The 18,176-nt window shown below is 44.3% G+C and overlaps 1 protein-coding gene across 3 annotated transcripts in view; it reads right to left on the reverse strand.

Annotated features, from left to right (window-relative positions):
- FBXO7 (F-box protein 7) overlaps positions 1-18,176 on the reverse strand; it is a 415,977-nt gene that overhangs the window by 203,046 nt on the left and 194,755 nt on the right. For all 3 annotated transcript variants that reach the window (XM_069628791.1, XM_069628789.1, XM_069628790.1), the window contains exons 5-6: positions 5,351-5,492; positions 1,846-1,929 (exon numbers count right to left, since the gene is read on the reverse strand). In XM_069628791.1, the coding sequence (XP_069484892.1) occupies positions 1,846-1,929; positions 5,351-5,492 (226 nt within the window). The remainder of the gene's footprint in view (positions 1-1,845; positions 1,930-5,350; positions 5,493-18,176) is intronic.

Raw genomic sequence — 18,176 nt, forward strand, 5'->3', positions numbered from 1 at the left:
AAAGAAAAAACAAAAAAAAAGGGACCCTGTGGCGCCGGTTCCCAATCACGGAAGTGAAAGGGAAATGGAGCCGCAGGGACTCAGCGTGAAGAAGGTAAGTGGGGTTTATTTTGGGGGTGTGTTGAGGGTGTGGGTGGGGAGTGTGTTGTGGGTGGGATGTGGGTATGTACGTGTGTTCGCATGAGAAAGGTGCAAACTTTTGGCGGTTCGCACCTTTCTCAAGCAAACTTTACGGCCGCGAGCAAATCAGCCGCAGTCGGATCACGTAGATCCGTAAACCTGCAGCAACTTGAATTTTCTTAGCAACAAACGTGCTACTATCGCACCTTTCGCATGATTAATCCCAGCCGCCCATACGTTCGCATATGGGGAAGGTGATGATACAGGGGCCAGCGGAGCACACCAAAAAGTAGCGGAGCACACCAACAAGTTCCTTGAAATTGAAAAAAGGACAGAGGGAAAGGACTCGGAAAAAAGTGTTTCCCTTCATGATTTCCCTGCATAAGGAAATGTATGCGTCAGATTAATTCTGCGCATTGAATTCACAGTTGTCCATTTAACATGAGTTCCCTGCAACTATTTTGAATAGTAGTTCATAAGTGCTGAGGTGAGAATTTCTGGGCTAGGACTTTTGACAGGTTCGAATTTGGGGCTTTAATTAGCAGTTATTTGCTTTGTTTTAGCTATTGTTAAGCGAGTAGAATGTGTACTGGGACATTATTGATTAAGATACTCAATGAAATTCTATTGTTTTCTAATGTGATTTTATGATTATATTGCTGCTGGATCTGTTGTAACTTACTTATTCGTAGCTTTTTTCTTTCCCTTTTAAAGTTTTGCATTATTTATTTATTGCATTTATTTTAGGCCCAAACCCTTGGGTGTCATAGCGTAGATAATGACGTCATTTAATAAGATTTATTTTATAAACCATATCACAATAAAAAAATAAAGATTATTAGATCACTGGGTAAGCCAGATGTTAATATTTTTAGACTCAACAGAGCAGGGGCTGGGGAAATAGCATTTAGGAGAGTGGCGGTTGAGCTTGTGTTTCTGACCTGCTTTGTGTCGACAAACTGGGCTGGAGCTTGGGTTACTTTCTTTAGGAGGCTTCACATGAAGGGGTCAGAAGCAAAAGAGGCAAGCGACCATGGGGGTCATTATGAGTTTGGTGGCATCCCACCGATAAATCCAGGGGGATACCACCAAAAGGTAATACCGTTACGAGCACTTGGTCTGCCGGAATTACCGGGAAAATTACAAGTGCCGGTAAGGCTGGTAAATCCCCATTCCATGGAGGCCCATAGGACTGCATGGAGCGATTTGCCGGCATTACCGGTGCTGGTAATACCGGCTATTTTGGATGGCGGGATGGCAGAATTACCTCCAGCTGTTGGTTGGAGGTAATTACAGCCAGCCTGGTGCAGAAATATGCCGGTAAAAGTTATTACCGGCAGGTTATTTCTGCACCGCCAAACTTGTAATGAGTTCCCATATGTTTCACTGCTCCTTTGGGAAAATAAGCATAAGCACAATGACTGCTTGCAACATTTCCTGCTTCCTTAGGAGCTGCAGGACAATGAGAGGCACCAAAGGGACACAAGAGCGTGCTCCACAGCATCAGGGATATGATATGATATGATAAGGCATTTGTAACGCGCCTATACACAAGTGTTTCAAGGCGCGATCATTTCACCACAATCATATCTATTCACAAAGGACTATGCCTGCACACCTGCACGCCATTGTGGCGAAATAACATTGAACTAAACCTCATACAATGGTTGTACAACAAAACATCGTCATGGAAGGCAGCTTCCCAAGCAGGTGAGCACTCTGTACCTTGCTCTCGGGCACTGATGTACGATGCCGGGAACAGCTGCAGTCTTTTCACGCTTTTTATGTTGTTGTTGATCTTCAGCGTTGCTACAAACGGAGATACATAATGGAGTTGGTTAAAGGCACCTATCATTCATGATCTGACTGAGCAGCAAAAAAAAAAAACATAGGAAAGGATAAGCAGTGGCTGGGTGCATGCACCGCTCACATCAGGCAGGCAAAGCTAACCAAGAAAGGGGGTGGAGTGAGAGGGCTCACAGTAGCACAAAAACCACTGAGTATACAGTGTATTCATGATCAAGGAGTAAAGGTACATTTCAAGCAATGCATTGTTCAACACATGGGGAGGTGCTGCTTCAAAGACTTCAAATACTGAAATCAATGTTTTTAAACCACGTTACATTTTGGGTGTCTGTTTGAGGTAGAACGACAAACAGATTTTGCAAACAAGAGGGTGACTTTGCCTCATTCCATAACTGCAAATTAGTCCTGCTCTGCACAGCGCAGACCTAATCTGCTTCCACATAAACAAATTCACCCCAATTTAGGAAACGCATACGTGGGATTTTCCTCCCCTTTTATAAAACACTGGGCTTTATATTTTTGAAAAGAAAGCCAAGAATAGATATTTGGTAAAATCTGTATACAAAGTGCCTGCATAGCGTCTCAACAAACAAGCAGTTATAGTCCTTTTTTCAGAGATAGATACATTTTCATTCCGCCATTATAGTTTTATCTGCATGCTTTAGACAGAATAATGTTACTTTCCCCCGCTTTACTGTTTGTTGCTGGCAACCCTATTGTTAAAGTGTCTAGTCTCCCATTTCATGATCACTTCATTATATATCTGTGTTGGGTTTCTACATGGCCACTGCGTGAGAGAAGTCAACCATGGCCTGTCATTGTGTGCCCAGTATAGCAAACATACTCCATGTGTTCTCATTTAATGGAAGACAAAATAAAAACCAGTTGCAGGTATGTTTAAAAAATGTAAAAACTCATTAACATCTAATGTTAACAGTCATAACTGCTCATTTAAATAAAACAAACAGGATTTCTGTTTATTAAAAACATTGATGTTTTTTGTTTTAAAAGAAATTTGGAAACAGAGTCCATTCTGGTATTCCAAGCCCCTACTCAAAGCTATGAAAGGAATCAATTTGAACTAAGTAATTGTTCACATTCACTAGCTAATTGGACAGCTCAAGTCCAATTCAAACATGAAACGAAAAGCATATGGATATCCTATTACCTGGTTGAATGGTTTGAATAGCCAACCAGTCAGAGGGAAATGCAGTAATCTCGAAATAGTATGCACAAACCTGTTATCTTGCGTTCAATGGATCGCTGTACCACTTTACAAGGTCTAGCACATTCCAGAAGAGAGGGGATTAAAAGGCAAACACACACTGGAGAAATGTGGTCATTGATAACCAGCTTTCTGCCTCAGTGTGGGATGCTTTCAAGACTGACATGCTTAAAATGGAGCACCAAAGCACAAACATCTAAACCGAGGAGTGCTTTGTAGAACGAGAACACAAATCTCAAAAGTAATGATATTGGAATGTATGGGCAAACTCTGTTCAACAAGTTGAGGGAAACGCCCTGGTGAATCTTGGCAAGAGACAATTGTGCAAGAGCACTACAAAAACTGCTAGAAGTTATTTTATTACCATGCATTGAGGGAGTGGACTTGTATGTAATATGATGGAGGATAAATCTGGAGAGCACATACAAGTTGTGTGTTAAGAACATGAGTTTATGAGTAGGCAGGATAGGCCTTAACAGTCCATTTGCTGTCAAATTCTATGTTTCGCGGTTGCAAGTGTATCTGTCTGCAGATAACTACTTTGCAAACAAAAAAAGCCTCGACTTTATTGTATGCAAGGATACCCGTAGGATTAAAGGTTTATAATGGTATCATACATCATTTTCTTTACAAAACATTAAAATTAACATCAATGACCCATTGGAAAATTGAAATGGACTTTATGTAAGTACTGAAATTAGTTGGAAAACGTAACCCTCAAAATGACTCCTGCGGCTAGCCGGGGGCATCCATTTTCGAATGAATCCTTCCTACTTTGCGGTAACTGTTACAAAGTAACAAGAAGAGATGAATTATTGGATTATATGTCAGCTGAGGCTACATACGCCAAGAACTTGAAGGTCCGCCCATAGCCTGCATCTAAATCATTCCCCCTGTCTCTGATGGCCATGGGTCAAAGGTTATACGGGTGAGAATTGCTGTTGTCAGGGTCACCTTGCAGACAATCTCCAAGGGTGAAATTATAATTGGCTATGCAAGAGCTAAACTTATTTCCTGGGTATCGAGCATTAGTTAGGGACCAGGAGCTGCCACTGAGGAACAAGGAGCTAGTACATAGCGTTCTGCAAATCTAACTTCCACATAAAACGCAAACATTTCATTTTGACCATTATTTCTGACCACCCTAAGGCTGAAGGACACAGGGATGACAGGAATTGCTATGGCTCCTGCAACGTCACTTGAATTGGTAAAATGTCATTACCAAGGAAATGGTGTCTGGACTACATTTTATTTTTGCTAGGTTCAACCATACATTTCTCTGACTGCCACACGTCTCAGCCTAACATCAAGGAACTACTGCACACATTCAATAACTTGAAAGAATGGATTATGATCAAGCACTTCTTGCAATTGTAAACGTTTAGCCTTTCCAGCATTTTCCAAGGCCCTGAAGCGTTATCGTAAATGTCAATGAATGCACGCACTTCACTCTAAACATGAACTCCCTTATCGGTTCTTTGTGATGTCATCCCCAGAAATTGCAAAGTGGACTGTTTGGTCGTGGCATATTCGCCTTTGCGATACCCTGGTTGTCTTCTTTCTTCCCCCTTACATATCTCAGCTCATCAACATATCCGCGGCACTCAGATTGGCACGACCAAACTGCAAAACTATAAACATTGTGGCGACCCTCTCTTATCCCACATATTACCAAGGATAATGTCCCATTAATATTTACAAGTTTACTTGCCTGTTGTAACCTTAACTTTGCAGTTTAATATCGGTTATAGATACACGAACGCTACATAATCTCGCCATCTAGTGGTTAGGTTTAAAACAGCATCTTGTTATTTAAAATCTAAATTAATTCTAACATACTATAATTGTATACAATTAGCCGCATGGGATCATGTAGCAATACAACCATTTAATTTCACATAGTTATTGTGTTCGGTCCCACAAGATGGAGCCTCGCCCTCACAAAACAAAGTTTGGATGAACAGTGTATATTCATTCAGTCTTTTTAAGTTTGGCTATGAGGCGAAACTATTGCATTAGAGTACAGATAAGGAGACATGGCATATGAGGAGGAACACTTGTAAGTTAGGGTGACCAGATTTTCAAAACAAAAAACCGGGACGGCCAACAACATAAAAGAGGGACTACCCCATCGCAGCCCACCAATTACCCCGAGACGCATGTCAGGCTTTCCAGCACTCTACTCTGCAGGACACTTACCGTTGATGACTATCAGGTTCCCCATGGGCACACAGGCGAGTGTGGCCGAGCCGTCGTCACACAAGGGATGCGTGTATTGCAGTTTGTAAACACCACCTCCTCGCCACGTCTCCGGCATCGCCACAGCTTTGCCTTCACTTCCCTGAGCAGAAAGAGGGGGTAAAACGTGCCACTTATTAGTCGCATGTAAATGCTGAGCTGCCAATCAAATGTGAGAGGATACGTTTGAGGACTGATTCACAGCTTTCCGTTTAGCACTGTACGCTGGCACCAAGTCTCTCTGGCAGCGGAGCAGGACATTTCGGCGCCACAATTAGGCACAGGCCGATTTGGCACGGACGCTTGGCCGCAAGACCCGTTTTGGCATGACCAGTTGGCCGCGACATCGTCACCATTTTAATAAAATAAAAAATAAAGCATTTCTGCGGTCTTGAACCCGGGCCAGCTGGACTACAAGACCGAAGGCATAACCACAAGGCCGTACAGATCTTGGTGTGTTCATAAGCAAAATATATATACATCATGTTTCAGAAAAAGGAAAGCACAGCATTCAGAATTACTTGGGTAAATATATGTAAATTGTGCATACGAAAACAATGAGATCTCTATGGCCTTGTGGTTCCTGTCTGTCAGTCCTGCAGGCCTGGGTTTGCGTCCGACCAATTCTGAATTTTTGTTAAAAAAAAATGTTAATAGTGATATTGTTCCACCCAAACATGCTGGCGCCAAAAGATCTCTGCGCTGAACTGGACGCCCCAAAATGGGTCTTGCGGCTAAATGCGCCAAACTGGCGCGCGCAAAACTGGCCGCACCGAAATGGGGTGTACCACTTTGGCAGAAGACGACAGGCATATACTTACATTTTTATTTTTTACATTTATAAACCGCACAACAGCCCGTGCGCATTGTGGCGCTGTTACAGGATAGCAACTTAGTTACATAGAGCATATATCAGTGTTACATATGAAGAGCATTACATACAGTTAGGTATTTGACAGATGACATGGTATAGTGCATGACACTAAGCAGCTGTTGAGTTCAAACAAATAGCAGTGTTTTGATGGCTTTACGGAAAGGTAGGTGGGAAGTTACATTTCAGAGGTGGGGTAGAAGGGCATTCCATTTCGTGGCAGCGATGAAAGGTTGGCTCGATTGACTTTGGGCACTGTGAGTAGATTGGCATAAGGTGTTCTGGTTGGTCTGCAGGATGCTGATCTGTTTATTTTCCAAGTTAGGTAGTTAGGGGCCAGAATTTAATGCATTTATGTGCAATGACCAATGTCTTGAAGAGGACACGTTTTTTGATGGGTAGCCAGTGGGCCTGTCACCTGGCAGCAGAGATGTGGTCTCTTTTGGTAATGCCAATGGCGGCACAGAGAGCACTGTTTTGGATGGATTGGAGTTTCTCAAAATTGTTTACTGACGGGCCAGCAGAAAGGACCCAATAATGGCTCTGGCAATGGTGAGGCAGTTTTCCCTAGACAGGAAGGGTCTGGCTGCATTGAGAAGATTAGAGTGGTAGGCTGATGAAGATGCAATGCCGTTGACTTGCCTAGACATGGAGAGGTTAGAGTCTATGTAGACTTTGAGGGTTTTTACTGACTGGGATACTGATGTAGCAGAGACATCTAGTGGACAATTCAAAGTATGACGTTCCTGCAGTCCAACTAGATCTAAAATATAAGATCACTGAAATCCAGTGATGGCTGGTGAATTTTTTAATTGGAAGTGCGTGAATATGTGCCACAAATATGTGTGAGCGACCAATCGTAGAGATGGAGCCGAAAACAACCAAGGGGCATTCTGGGGGTTCTACTCTGGAGAGCATTTTTTGAATAATGGGTTAAAATAGTGCATTTATACAACACGCTTTCTGTGAAAAATTGGGTAAAATCACAGACAGCTTGCAATCGTTTTTGTAAGGGTAATGCATGAAAAATCCAACAGAAGCAAGTCACCAACAGTACACAAGAGCATTTCCCAACACATTTACATTATGTCTTTCCCCACAATATATGCCAGTATAAAAAAAATGCCCAAGCTGACTGTCATTATAAGCCAGTGCCTGCACATAAGAACATACTCCTGTTGTCTTTGCCATTGGAAATGGCATGCCACAAATAAGAAAACATGTCCGACACCTAGTAACACTTAATTTTGCTTTATCATAGATGCCCAGTAAAAATGTCATGCCACAGTAAGCTACCAAAATGGCAGTCTACCCAGTATGATTACATTTTCTTTTTTTCTGGCATGGCATTTTCATTACTGGGCATCATTGTTAAAGCAGACAGGATACCATGCTTGCTTTAACATTGATACCCAGTAGAAAATGCACCACATCCCCACGCAGCATCAAATCAGAGGCTCGTTCACCACAGTGAGTAGGCTTCTGATTTGGGAGGTGGGGGGTAAGGGGATGTCCCCAAATCAAAGGCCCACTCACCAGCACGGTGAGAACGCCTCTGATTTGGGGGTTGTGAGAAGGTGCTGCATTTTTTCAGGCATCCAATTATACACATTCACGGTCTCATTCACACCAACACAACATACACTCCTTCATCACACACGCAGCCTTGCATAGATTCACCTTTTTTCTTACCTGTTGCCCCCAGGCCCTGAGACAGCTCTCTGGCTCCGAGCAACATGAACAGGAACCGGGGAGTGCTTCCTGGTTCATGTACATGCACGTAGGAGTCGGTGTGTTCCATAGAGTATGCCTCGGCAGCTCGAAAGGTATGGGGAGGGACAGAAGCGCCTCCTCCAATATCCAGAGCTGCAGTAACCTAGCCTGCATCCCCAAAGGTTCATGCAAGGCGGGGGAAGCAAAACACCCCACCCTTGCATGGCCCATTGGACATGCGCGCTGGGGTACGAACTGTCAAAGGGAAACCATGTTTCCCTTTGATAGTTCAAGCCAGCCCAGGAGTGCTCCCTCCACTGCTTGGCCTGGGAAGGGGATGATTTGGGGGGGGGGATTAGAGGAGGGGTGACAGTAGCTCTTTGGCAGTTTTCAGACAATACGGCGCCCAGGGGGAACACAAGAATGTGCCCCATGCCACCAACCCTGTAATGCGACACTGACTCAACCTTCTAAAATCATTGCAATATAAACAAAAACTGGTTTTATGAAACTTGTAATTAGGGTAGTTAAAGCCAATGAGTAGACACAACAAAGTAGACAGCAATATAATAAATAAGTATTCACTTCTATTATTTCAAGTATAAGTGCACTTTCTAAAGCCCACTCTCCTACATTTTGCTGCTGCAAGAACGGTATTACTGCTACATAATCAATTTTTTCTATCATTGTGCTTTCAATTGAAAGTATAACTACAGCCAATATAGTCACCCCAGCCATTAAAAAATATAAATAAAATCAGGGGCTGCAACCAAGATCCTCAGGGCGACCTACAAACCAATTTGGAAACAAATATGTCTTTCTATTTTGAATACATTCATCAAGAACACCCTTTCTCTACCCACATGCCATTACTGCTGGCTTTGTCAATGATAAGCTATGTAGTCATTAACAGCACGATAGCCGGCGGACAGGGCCGGTAACTGCTCACCACCCTGAGCCAGGTAGGCACGAGCACAGCAAGGGCCTGGTGCAGAATGAAGGCCTGTACAAGTTCTGCCCGCTGCCTTACATGTTCTAGATAGCTATTCGCACCATGGGGCATTCTTCCAGGATGTTAATAGGATTGTCTTTATTTAAGAGAAATCGATGTCAAGACTATGCGCCTGCCCGATTTCCCTAAACAATATAAAACTACAAATATGGCTGTCAACAGAAAGAGTAAAGGGAACTGGTCCCTTTATTGCTCAAATGCCGGCATGCAGACAGCCATGAAGGGGAGCATAGAGCCTGCAGCACACACGCCAGCAACCCGAGGTATGTGGTTGTAAGGTGGTGGTGTGGGAGTGGTGCGAGGGCTTGACGGAGGGAGGGGAGGTATTTTGCGGGGTTGGGTAGTGGTGAATGGAGTGACTGCGCAAACAAGAATATATATATGACAGGCACGGGAAAAGGCCACATGACCAGGTGGGAACATCGGTAATTAGTGGTGGATTTCATCCAATTTCTTGACCACCTGATTGGTCAGCACCTTTGCCTGGTTGCTAATAATCTAGCAAACCATGACCAAGCCTTTTCTGAATAGCATGTGACTGCAAAATGAATCACTTGTAAGGACTCCCAATTTTGACAGCTAAGGCAAACAGAGATTACATTATTTGCCTAGGGTCACACACTTTGATTTAATTATGAAGCTAAGATTTGAGGCCGGTCCGAAATCCAGCTGTTACAGCTACGTACCGAGAGCTAAAATAATATTCTATTTCATAGAGATAACTTTTAATGTACAATAATAACCCAAGCTTACAAAATAGATATCCTTGCATAACAATGCTGACCGAAACGGGTATGATTTTAGTCACAGCATGGAGCTTTTTATGCAACGCTCCTACTTTAATCACACATTATTCACAATTCTGAAGGGATATACCACTGACAGTCACTCCCAATTATCTACTCAATGTTGTGTGTGCAGCCATCACCTGTTTTAAATGCTCTGCTTATAACAAAGAGACACCCTTGCCTTTCTTCAAATGCAAGGCGAAAAAACAAATCAACAGGATCCGAGGCGTCATAGCATTGGCAGGGAACAGCAGATCCTGCACTCTAAAGAAGCCTGCCCAGATGCAGCCGTCCACCCCAACAATTGCAATGAGGCGCCTCTCCAGCAAGGCAAACCTCAGAGCCATCCATAGGTGATGTCGGCTGCACTTCGAGAGGTCGCCAATATATGTGTTCACTAGTTGTTTCTTAATCCTGGGCAGCCATTTAGTTAAACCCATGGCAGACAACGCTGGGAATTCTTCCTGTATTAGCAGTGAGCTGGCGGAGGGAGGTTAGGCATTTAAACTTCAAAGTGACATTTTCACCACCTAAAGTATGTGATTTCTTCAAGCGCACTGCTTACAAAAGGTATAAAAGGTAGGCTTCTTTGGTAGATCATCTTTTTTTTGCTTCTTTTTTTTATAGATAAAACTGCAAAGTTTGTCTTGCAAACATGGAATTTGAATTGCTCTAAAAATGAACGTGGTTACAAAGTATAACAATTTTCTTACATTGAAAAAAGGGTTCCTTGACTTTGTTTCCTTTCAATGTTCCCTTACGGAGCCTTGTTTGCTGAAAATTATAAATGCTTAATAAAAATTCATGTGGAAAAAAAAGAAAATAACTAGCTAAATTCCATAATTTATTGTAGGTTACATTTTTCGTTGGAATGTCCCTCCCTTGCATTTAGATGACTCTACCCAACAATTATTAAGTTCAGGTGATGTTACCACACTTGTAACCTTTAAGAGCGTTTAAAAGACATCTCAATTTAAATCAGGTCATGCACGAGATGCTCAACCAGCCCTCCCTTTTAGGGTTCCATCGCACTGCACTTTGTTATTCGTGGTCGCGTGTTTATCGTGGAAAAATAAAACTTCAAATATTGTACAGGAACATTTAATAAATTGAGAAAAAAGACAGAACTTGGAAAACATCACAACCTTGACACCGAATAAATTATATGCTTTGTTTCTGCATTTTTGTTTACACGGTTAGTGCCAAAATGAAGTATTTCAGTGGCTTGTTCCTTAGTCTCAAGTATACCGATAGTCTGAGGAAAGGGAAACTGCCATGTTAAGGGCCAGAGAGCATTTATGTCCAGTATAAAAAAGGGAATTGGAAACCTGGGAACGCCTCCTACCACCCCCACTCCCACAACCCCCTATCTGCCCTACCCTTACTTATTTGGGACAGATCATCTGTTCACGGAAGTTGACTTTTCTCAAAGTTTGAGCCTCCTTCCAAAACACAAAATCTACAAGTTGGACCAAAGCACAAGTTTAGCTCTTTCTGCATTACTATGGAGACATAATATGTTAGTGCAAACCTAAGATCAAACAGGTGTGGGATGTTGTAACCCACTTCTGCTCTGCTATGCTGCAGCACTGTCTTATGACAGTGCCAGAAATAGCAAAATGGCTGCAAAACACTTGTGCGCGCCAAAACCTCTGAAAATTGCGCTTTGCAACGCACACAAAGATGGCTGCCCAACCTACCACGCACGTTGTCAGTGGTGGAACAGAGATCCCCCTCCTGGAATATGTCACTGGGCTCCACAACAAGTGGAAATGGAGTACAGAAGGAAAAAGCAGTGCTTTGCTAAATGAAACCCAAAATCTTGCTTGAAATCCTTGTTTCTTTGTTGCTGAAACTGCAGAATGCCGGTACAGAACACCCTCAAACATCCAGAATTCTTGCTGGGTGCTACAATTCACTTAGTTTAAGAAATCATTGGGAACCTGCAAGGTCCTGAAAAGCTGAAAGCATAAAGGGATTTCCACAGCAAAAGTGGCCTGTCTGTGGATGTCGAAATCTCTGTGCAAAAGAGGACTACAGAGATGACAGCTGTCAGGAGCCTGCCTGATTAAACTTTAAATATGTATACACTGAAATCAAATGTTTGCAATCTAAGAGGCCTGTACTGATAGTAACCCATCTTGTAATTGTGTTAATCCCATGGTTTAAAATCTTGAATGAGAATTCTAGCTGCTATTTTGAAATCACAAGTTTGTTTCAAGCTAAGGAAAAATGCCACAGAATTAACAATTAAGCTTGGCTAACGCTACCAAACTGGAATAACAGTTCTCCTCACAGAAGAAAGGCCTTTTCATCCAGCAGGAAATCGCACCAAAGCGGTAATTATAGTGTTGGAAAGAACCTGGGCTACAGAGCCATAGGGAACAATGAACAGTTGCTGCTAAAGGAAATGCGGGGTGTGAGGACAGTCGTAAATGGCCTCTGCCAAAAGCAAACGGGGAGGAGACTGTGCCTGGACTGCAAGGAGACAGAAAGAGGCAGAGCTAAACAACCATTTGTTGCTTAACAAGGACAAAGAACACATTTTCTTTATTTTTTTATTTTATTAGTTTGTTACAAACTTTTTAAAAATTAACGACAGCTTATTACGTAATGAGCGGCTCCTCTCGGGGGAAATTCCATTGAGCAAAATCTGTCGCACTTCCTGTTGATACTGGTGGTGAACAGATCCACTTGAGGGGTTCCCCAAAGGGCGAAGATCTCTTGAAGGACTTCCTGAGCTATCTCCCACTCGTGGGAGACTGTGTTCTGCCTGCTCAGAGCGTCCACTGTCAAGTTCTTCTCTCCGGCTAGATGAATTGCTGATAGAGAGATTCCTTCCTGAATTGCCCAAAACCAGAGCTGCATCGCCTCTCTGCACAGTGGCAGTGACCCTACGCCGCCTCTTTTGTTGAGGTAGTGCATGGCCACTGTATTGTCCGTCATTATCAGGACGTTTCTCTCCCGTACAGACGGCAGAAAAGCCTTCAGTGCCAGTCTGATGGCTCTCAGCTCCAACAGGTTGATGTCTAGTCTGGACTCCGATGGAGACCAACGACCGCTGATGGTCAGGTCGTTGGCATGGGCTCCCCACCCCGTGAGTGAGGCGTCTGTGACTACTGTTATCTCCGGCCATGGTTGCCAAAACAGTTCTCCTTTCAAGATGTTCTCTGGAGAGGCCCACCATTGAAGGTCGTGGGCTACCTTGTCCGGAATCCGGAGGAGATCTGTCATCCTCCCTGAGAATTGCGACCACAGAGTCCTCAGAGCCCACTGAAGGGATCTCATTCTCAGGCGAGCCTCTGGCACTAGGGATATGCAGGATGCCATGAGGCCTAGCAACCTCAAAAAGTCGTAGGCTGGGAGATGTTGGGCATTTTGAAACCTGGTGACCATCTGCAGAATATCTTGAGCCCTCACCTCTGGTGGCAAGGCTTTTCCCAGGGACGTGTCCAGGACTGCTCCAATGAACTGGAGTCTCTGTGATGGTATCATCTGTGACTTCTTTAAATTGAGGGAGAAGCCCAGCTTGTGAAGGAAGTGGCAGACATAATCTAGTTGGATCCGAGCTTGTTCCGAAGAAGCTGCTCTGATCAACCAATTGTCCAGGTAAGGGTAGACGTGAATCCCTTCCCTCCTTAGACTTGCAGCCACAACCGACATTAGCTTGGTGAAGACCCTCGGGCGAAGGTCAGCCCAAATGGCAGAACTCGAAATTGATAATGAGAGTTGCCAATTGCGAACCTCAGGTACTTCCTGTGCTTGGGATGGATTGGCACATGGAAATAAGCATCCTGAAGGTCCAGAGATACCAGCCAGTCCTGAAGCTGGAGGGCCTGAAGAATCTGAGAGAGAGTTACCATCTTGAACTTGGCCTTCCTGAGGAACTTGTTACATTCTCGTAAGTCCAGGATGGGTCTCAGTCCTCCGTCTTTCCTTGGTATGAGAAGGTAGGGGGAGTACCAGCCCTTGTTCATGTCCGCTACAGGTACCGGTTTTATGGCACCTTTCTCTAGCAGGTCTACAATTTCCTGCAAGAGAAGCGGATCCGGCACTTTCAGCGAGCTGTTCCCCGGTGGATGGCTCTGAGGGATGCGTAGAAAAGGCAGGCAGTAACCTTGGGCAACTGTCTCCAATGGCCAAGAATCTGACGTAATAGCCTGCCATTCCGTCAGATGGTGAGTTAACCTGCCCCCTACAGGTGTCTTGTGATGGGAGAACTCAGAGTGGTTTGGGAGCGGCTGATGCAGTTGCCGAAGGTAAAGCGGCTCCTGCTCCTGCTGATGCGGCTTTCTTTCCTTTACCCCGTCCACCACGGGTACATTTTCCTTGGCCTCTTTGAGCCGGCCGTCCTCTGCCTCTTCCATATGAGGAATAATAGCAAAAGGACCTTCCTCTCCAAGAGGATGCTGAGGGACGAAAATTAGTTTGGCGGATTGCAGCTCCTAGTGACTTGGCTGCTGCTTTAGATGTTTGCAGTTTTTCCAAACTGTCATCCGCCTTTTTACCAAACAGGGAAGAGCCGTCAAAGGGCATATTTAAAAGTCTGGCCTGTACGTCAGAAGCAAAGCCGGACTTTCTCAAACATGCATGCCTGCGGATTGTGGTACTTGCCGCCATGGCCCTGCTGATACGGTCAGCAGAATCAATGCCAGTTTGAAGGGACTCACACATTGCATCTTTACCATCTCTGATGATATTTAAAAATGCGTCCCTTTCTTCTCCTTCCTGGAGGCAGTCAGCCGCTGATGAAGCACACTCCCAAAGAGTGTGGCTGAACCTAGCGAGCGTACAAGTCGCATTAATAGATTTTAAAGCCATGCAACAGGCCGAGAAGACTTTCTTAGCCATGGCATCATATTTTTTATCATCCCTATCCTGTGGAGCAGTGGGGTATGCAGATGTACTGCCTGATGAAGTTGCAGCCTGGACCACCAGACTCTCTGGAGTAGGGTGCTTAGATAGGTATTCAGGGTCAGCAGCAGACAACTTCTTGTTAACCGCAGGGACAACTTCAGGAGTTTCCCAGTAGTTAAAATCTTTCTTTGTAAGGCAGAATGAAAGGGAACCACAGGATCCTCCTGTGGACCTTTATCCAGAATATCTGTGAGGTCATCCTGTTGAAAAACAGGTGAAGGCGCAGACCAACCCATGAACTCCATAATTCTTGACATTAGGGTTCTATAAGGGGTTTCAGCATGTTCCCCTGAGTCTGGTTTGACAAATTCCACTTCTGGGGAAGTGTCTAGGCCACTTGCTTCCTGTAATGCATCCTGAAGGTCTTTCAACCTTCTTTCCTCAGAGGCAAAAGTCTCTGGTTCAGGTGATGTGGTCCTCTCCAGCCCAAAAGGCCTTTCTTGATCAGAATGTTCCCTTTCTTCATAAATTGAAGTTAAGGGGGGATGCTCTGGCCTGTGAAATGGTATAAAACCCATCTCTAAAGCAGAGGGAGCCATCATCAGTGGCCTTGAAAAGATTGATGTCGTCGACGCCGATGTAAAAATCCTCGAAGGCGCCGACAAAGGCGTCGAGAAAACTGAAAGAGGCCTCGAAGAACTCGAGAGGATTGGAATCCTACTTGAGGATGTCGACGACGTTCTCGACGTCGTGTCGGAGGCTCTCGGTGTAACCGTTGGCTGTGGAGTAGCCGAGGGTTTTTCTTTTATCGGCGTCGATGTCGGCGTCGACTCGATCGACGGATGCGTCGAAGAACCCTTCGATAACGGCGTCGATGTCGCCGATCTATGCTTCGAAGGGGCTTTCGACGATGGCGTCGAAGATGCTTTACTTCCCGATGGCTCATGGCGCTTTCGGGTCGACTCTTTCGCCGTGGGTGTCGACTCGCGGCGTTTAGATTTTTTGGGCTTTTCACCCGGGGTATCACCCTCAGCTTACTTCGAGGGGGTCGAGGCCGCTTTCTCGAAGACGCTTAGCATCTTTTTTCTGAATTCCTCCCACTCAGCCTGAGAGCTGTATTTTGTGGGGCAATTTACTCTTTCAGGGGAACTAGAAGACGACGACAAAGGAGATCTTGTACGTCTCTTTTTCGAGTGTCTAGACCTCGACGAGTGGTGGGAGCCACTTCGAGACCTAGACCGAGAATGCTTTCGACGGCGAGGAGACGAATGTCTCGACTCTACCGCGGAAACTTTCGAGGAAGTTAAAACTGACTTACCTCTCTCGAGCTTCCCCTTACGCTCCTTCAAGGCTTTCGCCGTCATGGATAGGCATTCCTCACACTCCGAACACTGGTGTTCGATTCCCAGACACCACAAACAGATCCTGTGAGGATCCGTCAACGACATTTTCTTCCCACAGTCTCGGCATTTTTTGAAACCGGACCGAGGAGTCGTCGGGTCGGAGGAGGAAGCCATCGAGTATGAGTCGGTTTTCTCAAGGAAATATGAATATATTTCGACTGACGAACTGAGCAACGGTATTCCGAGGCACACGAAGCACGGAAAAACAGAACTGAGCAACGGACGCTGCGCGTGGCCATTTATAGGCATGATGACGTCGGCGTCGATACGGTGGCTGTCGAGGAACACCTACTCGACGGACGTCGATGCACAGCGCCCTCTACTGGGAAAAAAAATTTCCGAGGCCAGCAAGCTGGAGATACAAATATCATAGATAAGGAATACGTCGGAGGACACAAGTGCTTCGAAATAGCAACTTACAGCTTTAAATTACTACAATTAGCATAACGCCACATAATGTATACTGTATCATAATGCGAAGCAAACATTTTAAATATTGGTCTTGTTCTGGTAATAGGCGCTTTAAGTGTTATCCACACATTGCAGGTCTGTGCACCTGAATCTTCGAATGCAGGACTTTACCAGCCGGAATAGGTTTTCATGTTACAACAAACGCATACTAGTTAGAATGTTGAAACAGCTGTAGAGTATGGATCGGGTGAGCAGCTACAATACTTTTTGTCAAGTTTGAATACCATCCCAATTGCAACATCAGGGCAACACCACATATATCGCCAGGAAATAAGATTGGGATTTCTTTATTTACAATGGGTCACGTCACGCGCATATGTGCACCTGACATCACACGCACTGTTTACCTATATCAAATTAAAGACAATGCCCGCGAGTTAGCAACACGCGGAGTGCCGTGATGGATCCCAAAAAGGGACCACAAGTCAATTAAGAGGCAAGAGATACCTCTCATTTTGAAATTTAGTTTAAGGACTAAGCAGTGGAGACCAAGTTTTGGCCACAGTATGGGGGCAATGCCAATAGTTAACATGGAGAACACACTGAAAGCGGCTAAGATTTACAAGTAAATATTAGCTGTGATACTTAGATGACAGACTCTAGCTCGCCAACACTAAATAGAAATGTTACTTTAAATTCATGGGGGCGACTTATGCAATCACATTGGGGGCATAGGCCAAAAACCAGCTAATATATACTATGCTCCCCACAGTGACAACACCAACCTGGAGGGAGAAATTACCCACCAGAGATACAGCAATAGCAGTATATAATCAGGCCACAATAAGGGTAAGTCCGCATTACAATATTTGTAAGTCACAAAAAGAGATAAGTACAGGACAAATAAACTGGTCATGTTGTGGGCTTACCCTGTGCAATGTATTGTTAAAGGTCAGAACTACTGGAAAGCTAGCTAAAACATCCATGTAACTTACAGGATACGATAGACGTACTAACATTGCGTAAGTGTCTTTCGACCCAATCTCTCACTTATGGGGGAGCGACTACAGCCTTATATAGCCATTAACCACAAGTCAAACATCTCTACTTCATATTTCAGAGCATCCCCAGTATAAATTACTGGGGAGGTTTTTGGACTTTACTTGCTACAGAATTATGAATGGGCTCACCAATTTGTATTCGGGTTTAACCATTAGCTAATCCCAGCTGGGAGACATAATGCTAACATAACATCTAAAGCTCGAAGGTTTAATAGGACACCTACATGGGTGTGATAAGAATACTTACAGATGCACTCGTACAATGTACAATTTGGGCTTTAATCATATTTGACTTGAGTGTTTTGGGTGCTACACTGAATCCACGCTTTGCATGAAGCCTAACTACCGATAATCAGATGGTATTATACGATATCTGTAGAACAATCATTATGATGTCCCTTAACTTGAATCTCTGTTGCAAATATAGTCATGCTCTTTGTGTCAGATTCCAGATTTGCCCTCGTAGTGTAGCCGATGAATTCTTCTTCCCAATGTACCCCTCTGGTTTTGACTAGAAAGAACCAGAGCGATCTATTGGAGAAAAGAATGGATGCCGATGGAAATCCTGGAGTCTCCGTGGAACAACTCGGGTTGAAATGCGGGATGTCAAGGAGACTTGGATAAGGGTATCATGCAGCAATTCGGAACCAAACCTGCATAGGTGAGATAAC

This window comes from Ambystoma mexicanum, chromosome 12, assembly GCF_040938575.1.
Source record: "Ambystoma mexicanum isolate Mex_15411 chromosome 12, UKY_AmexF1_1, whole genome shotgun sequence".
Classification (NCBI taxonomy): domain Eukaryota; kingdom Metazoa; phylum Chordata; class Amphibia; order Caudata; family Ambystomatidae; genus Ambystoma; species Ambystoma mexicanum.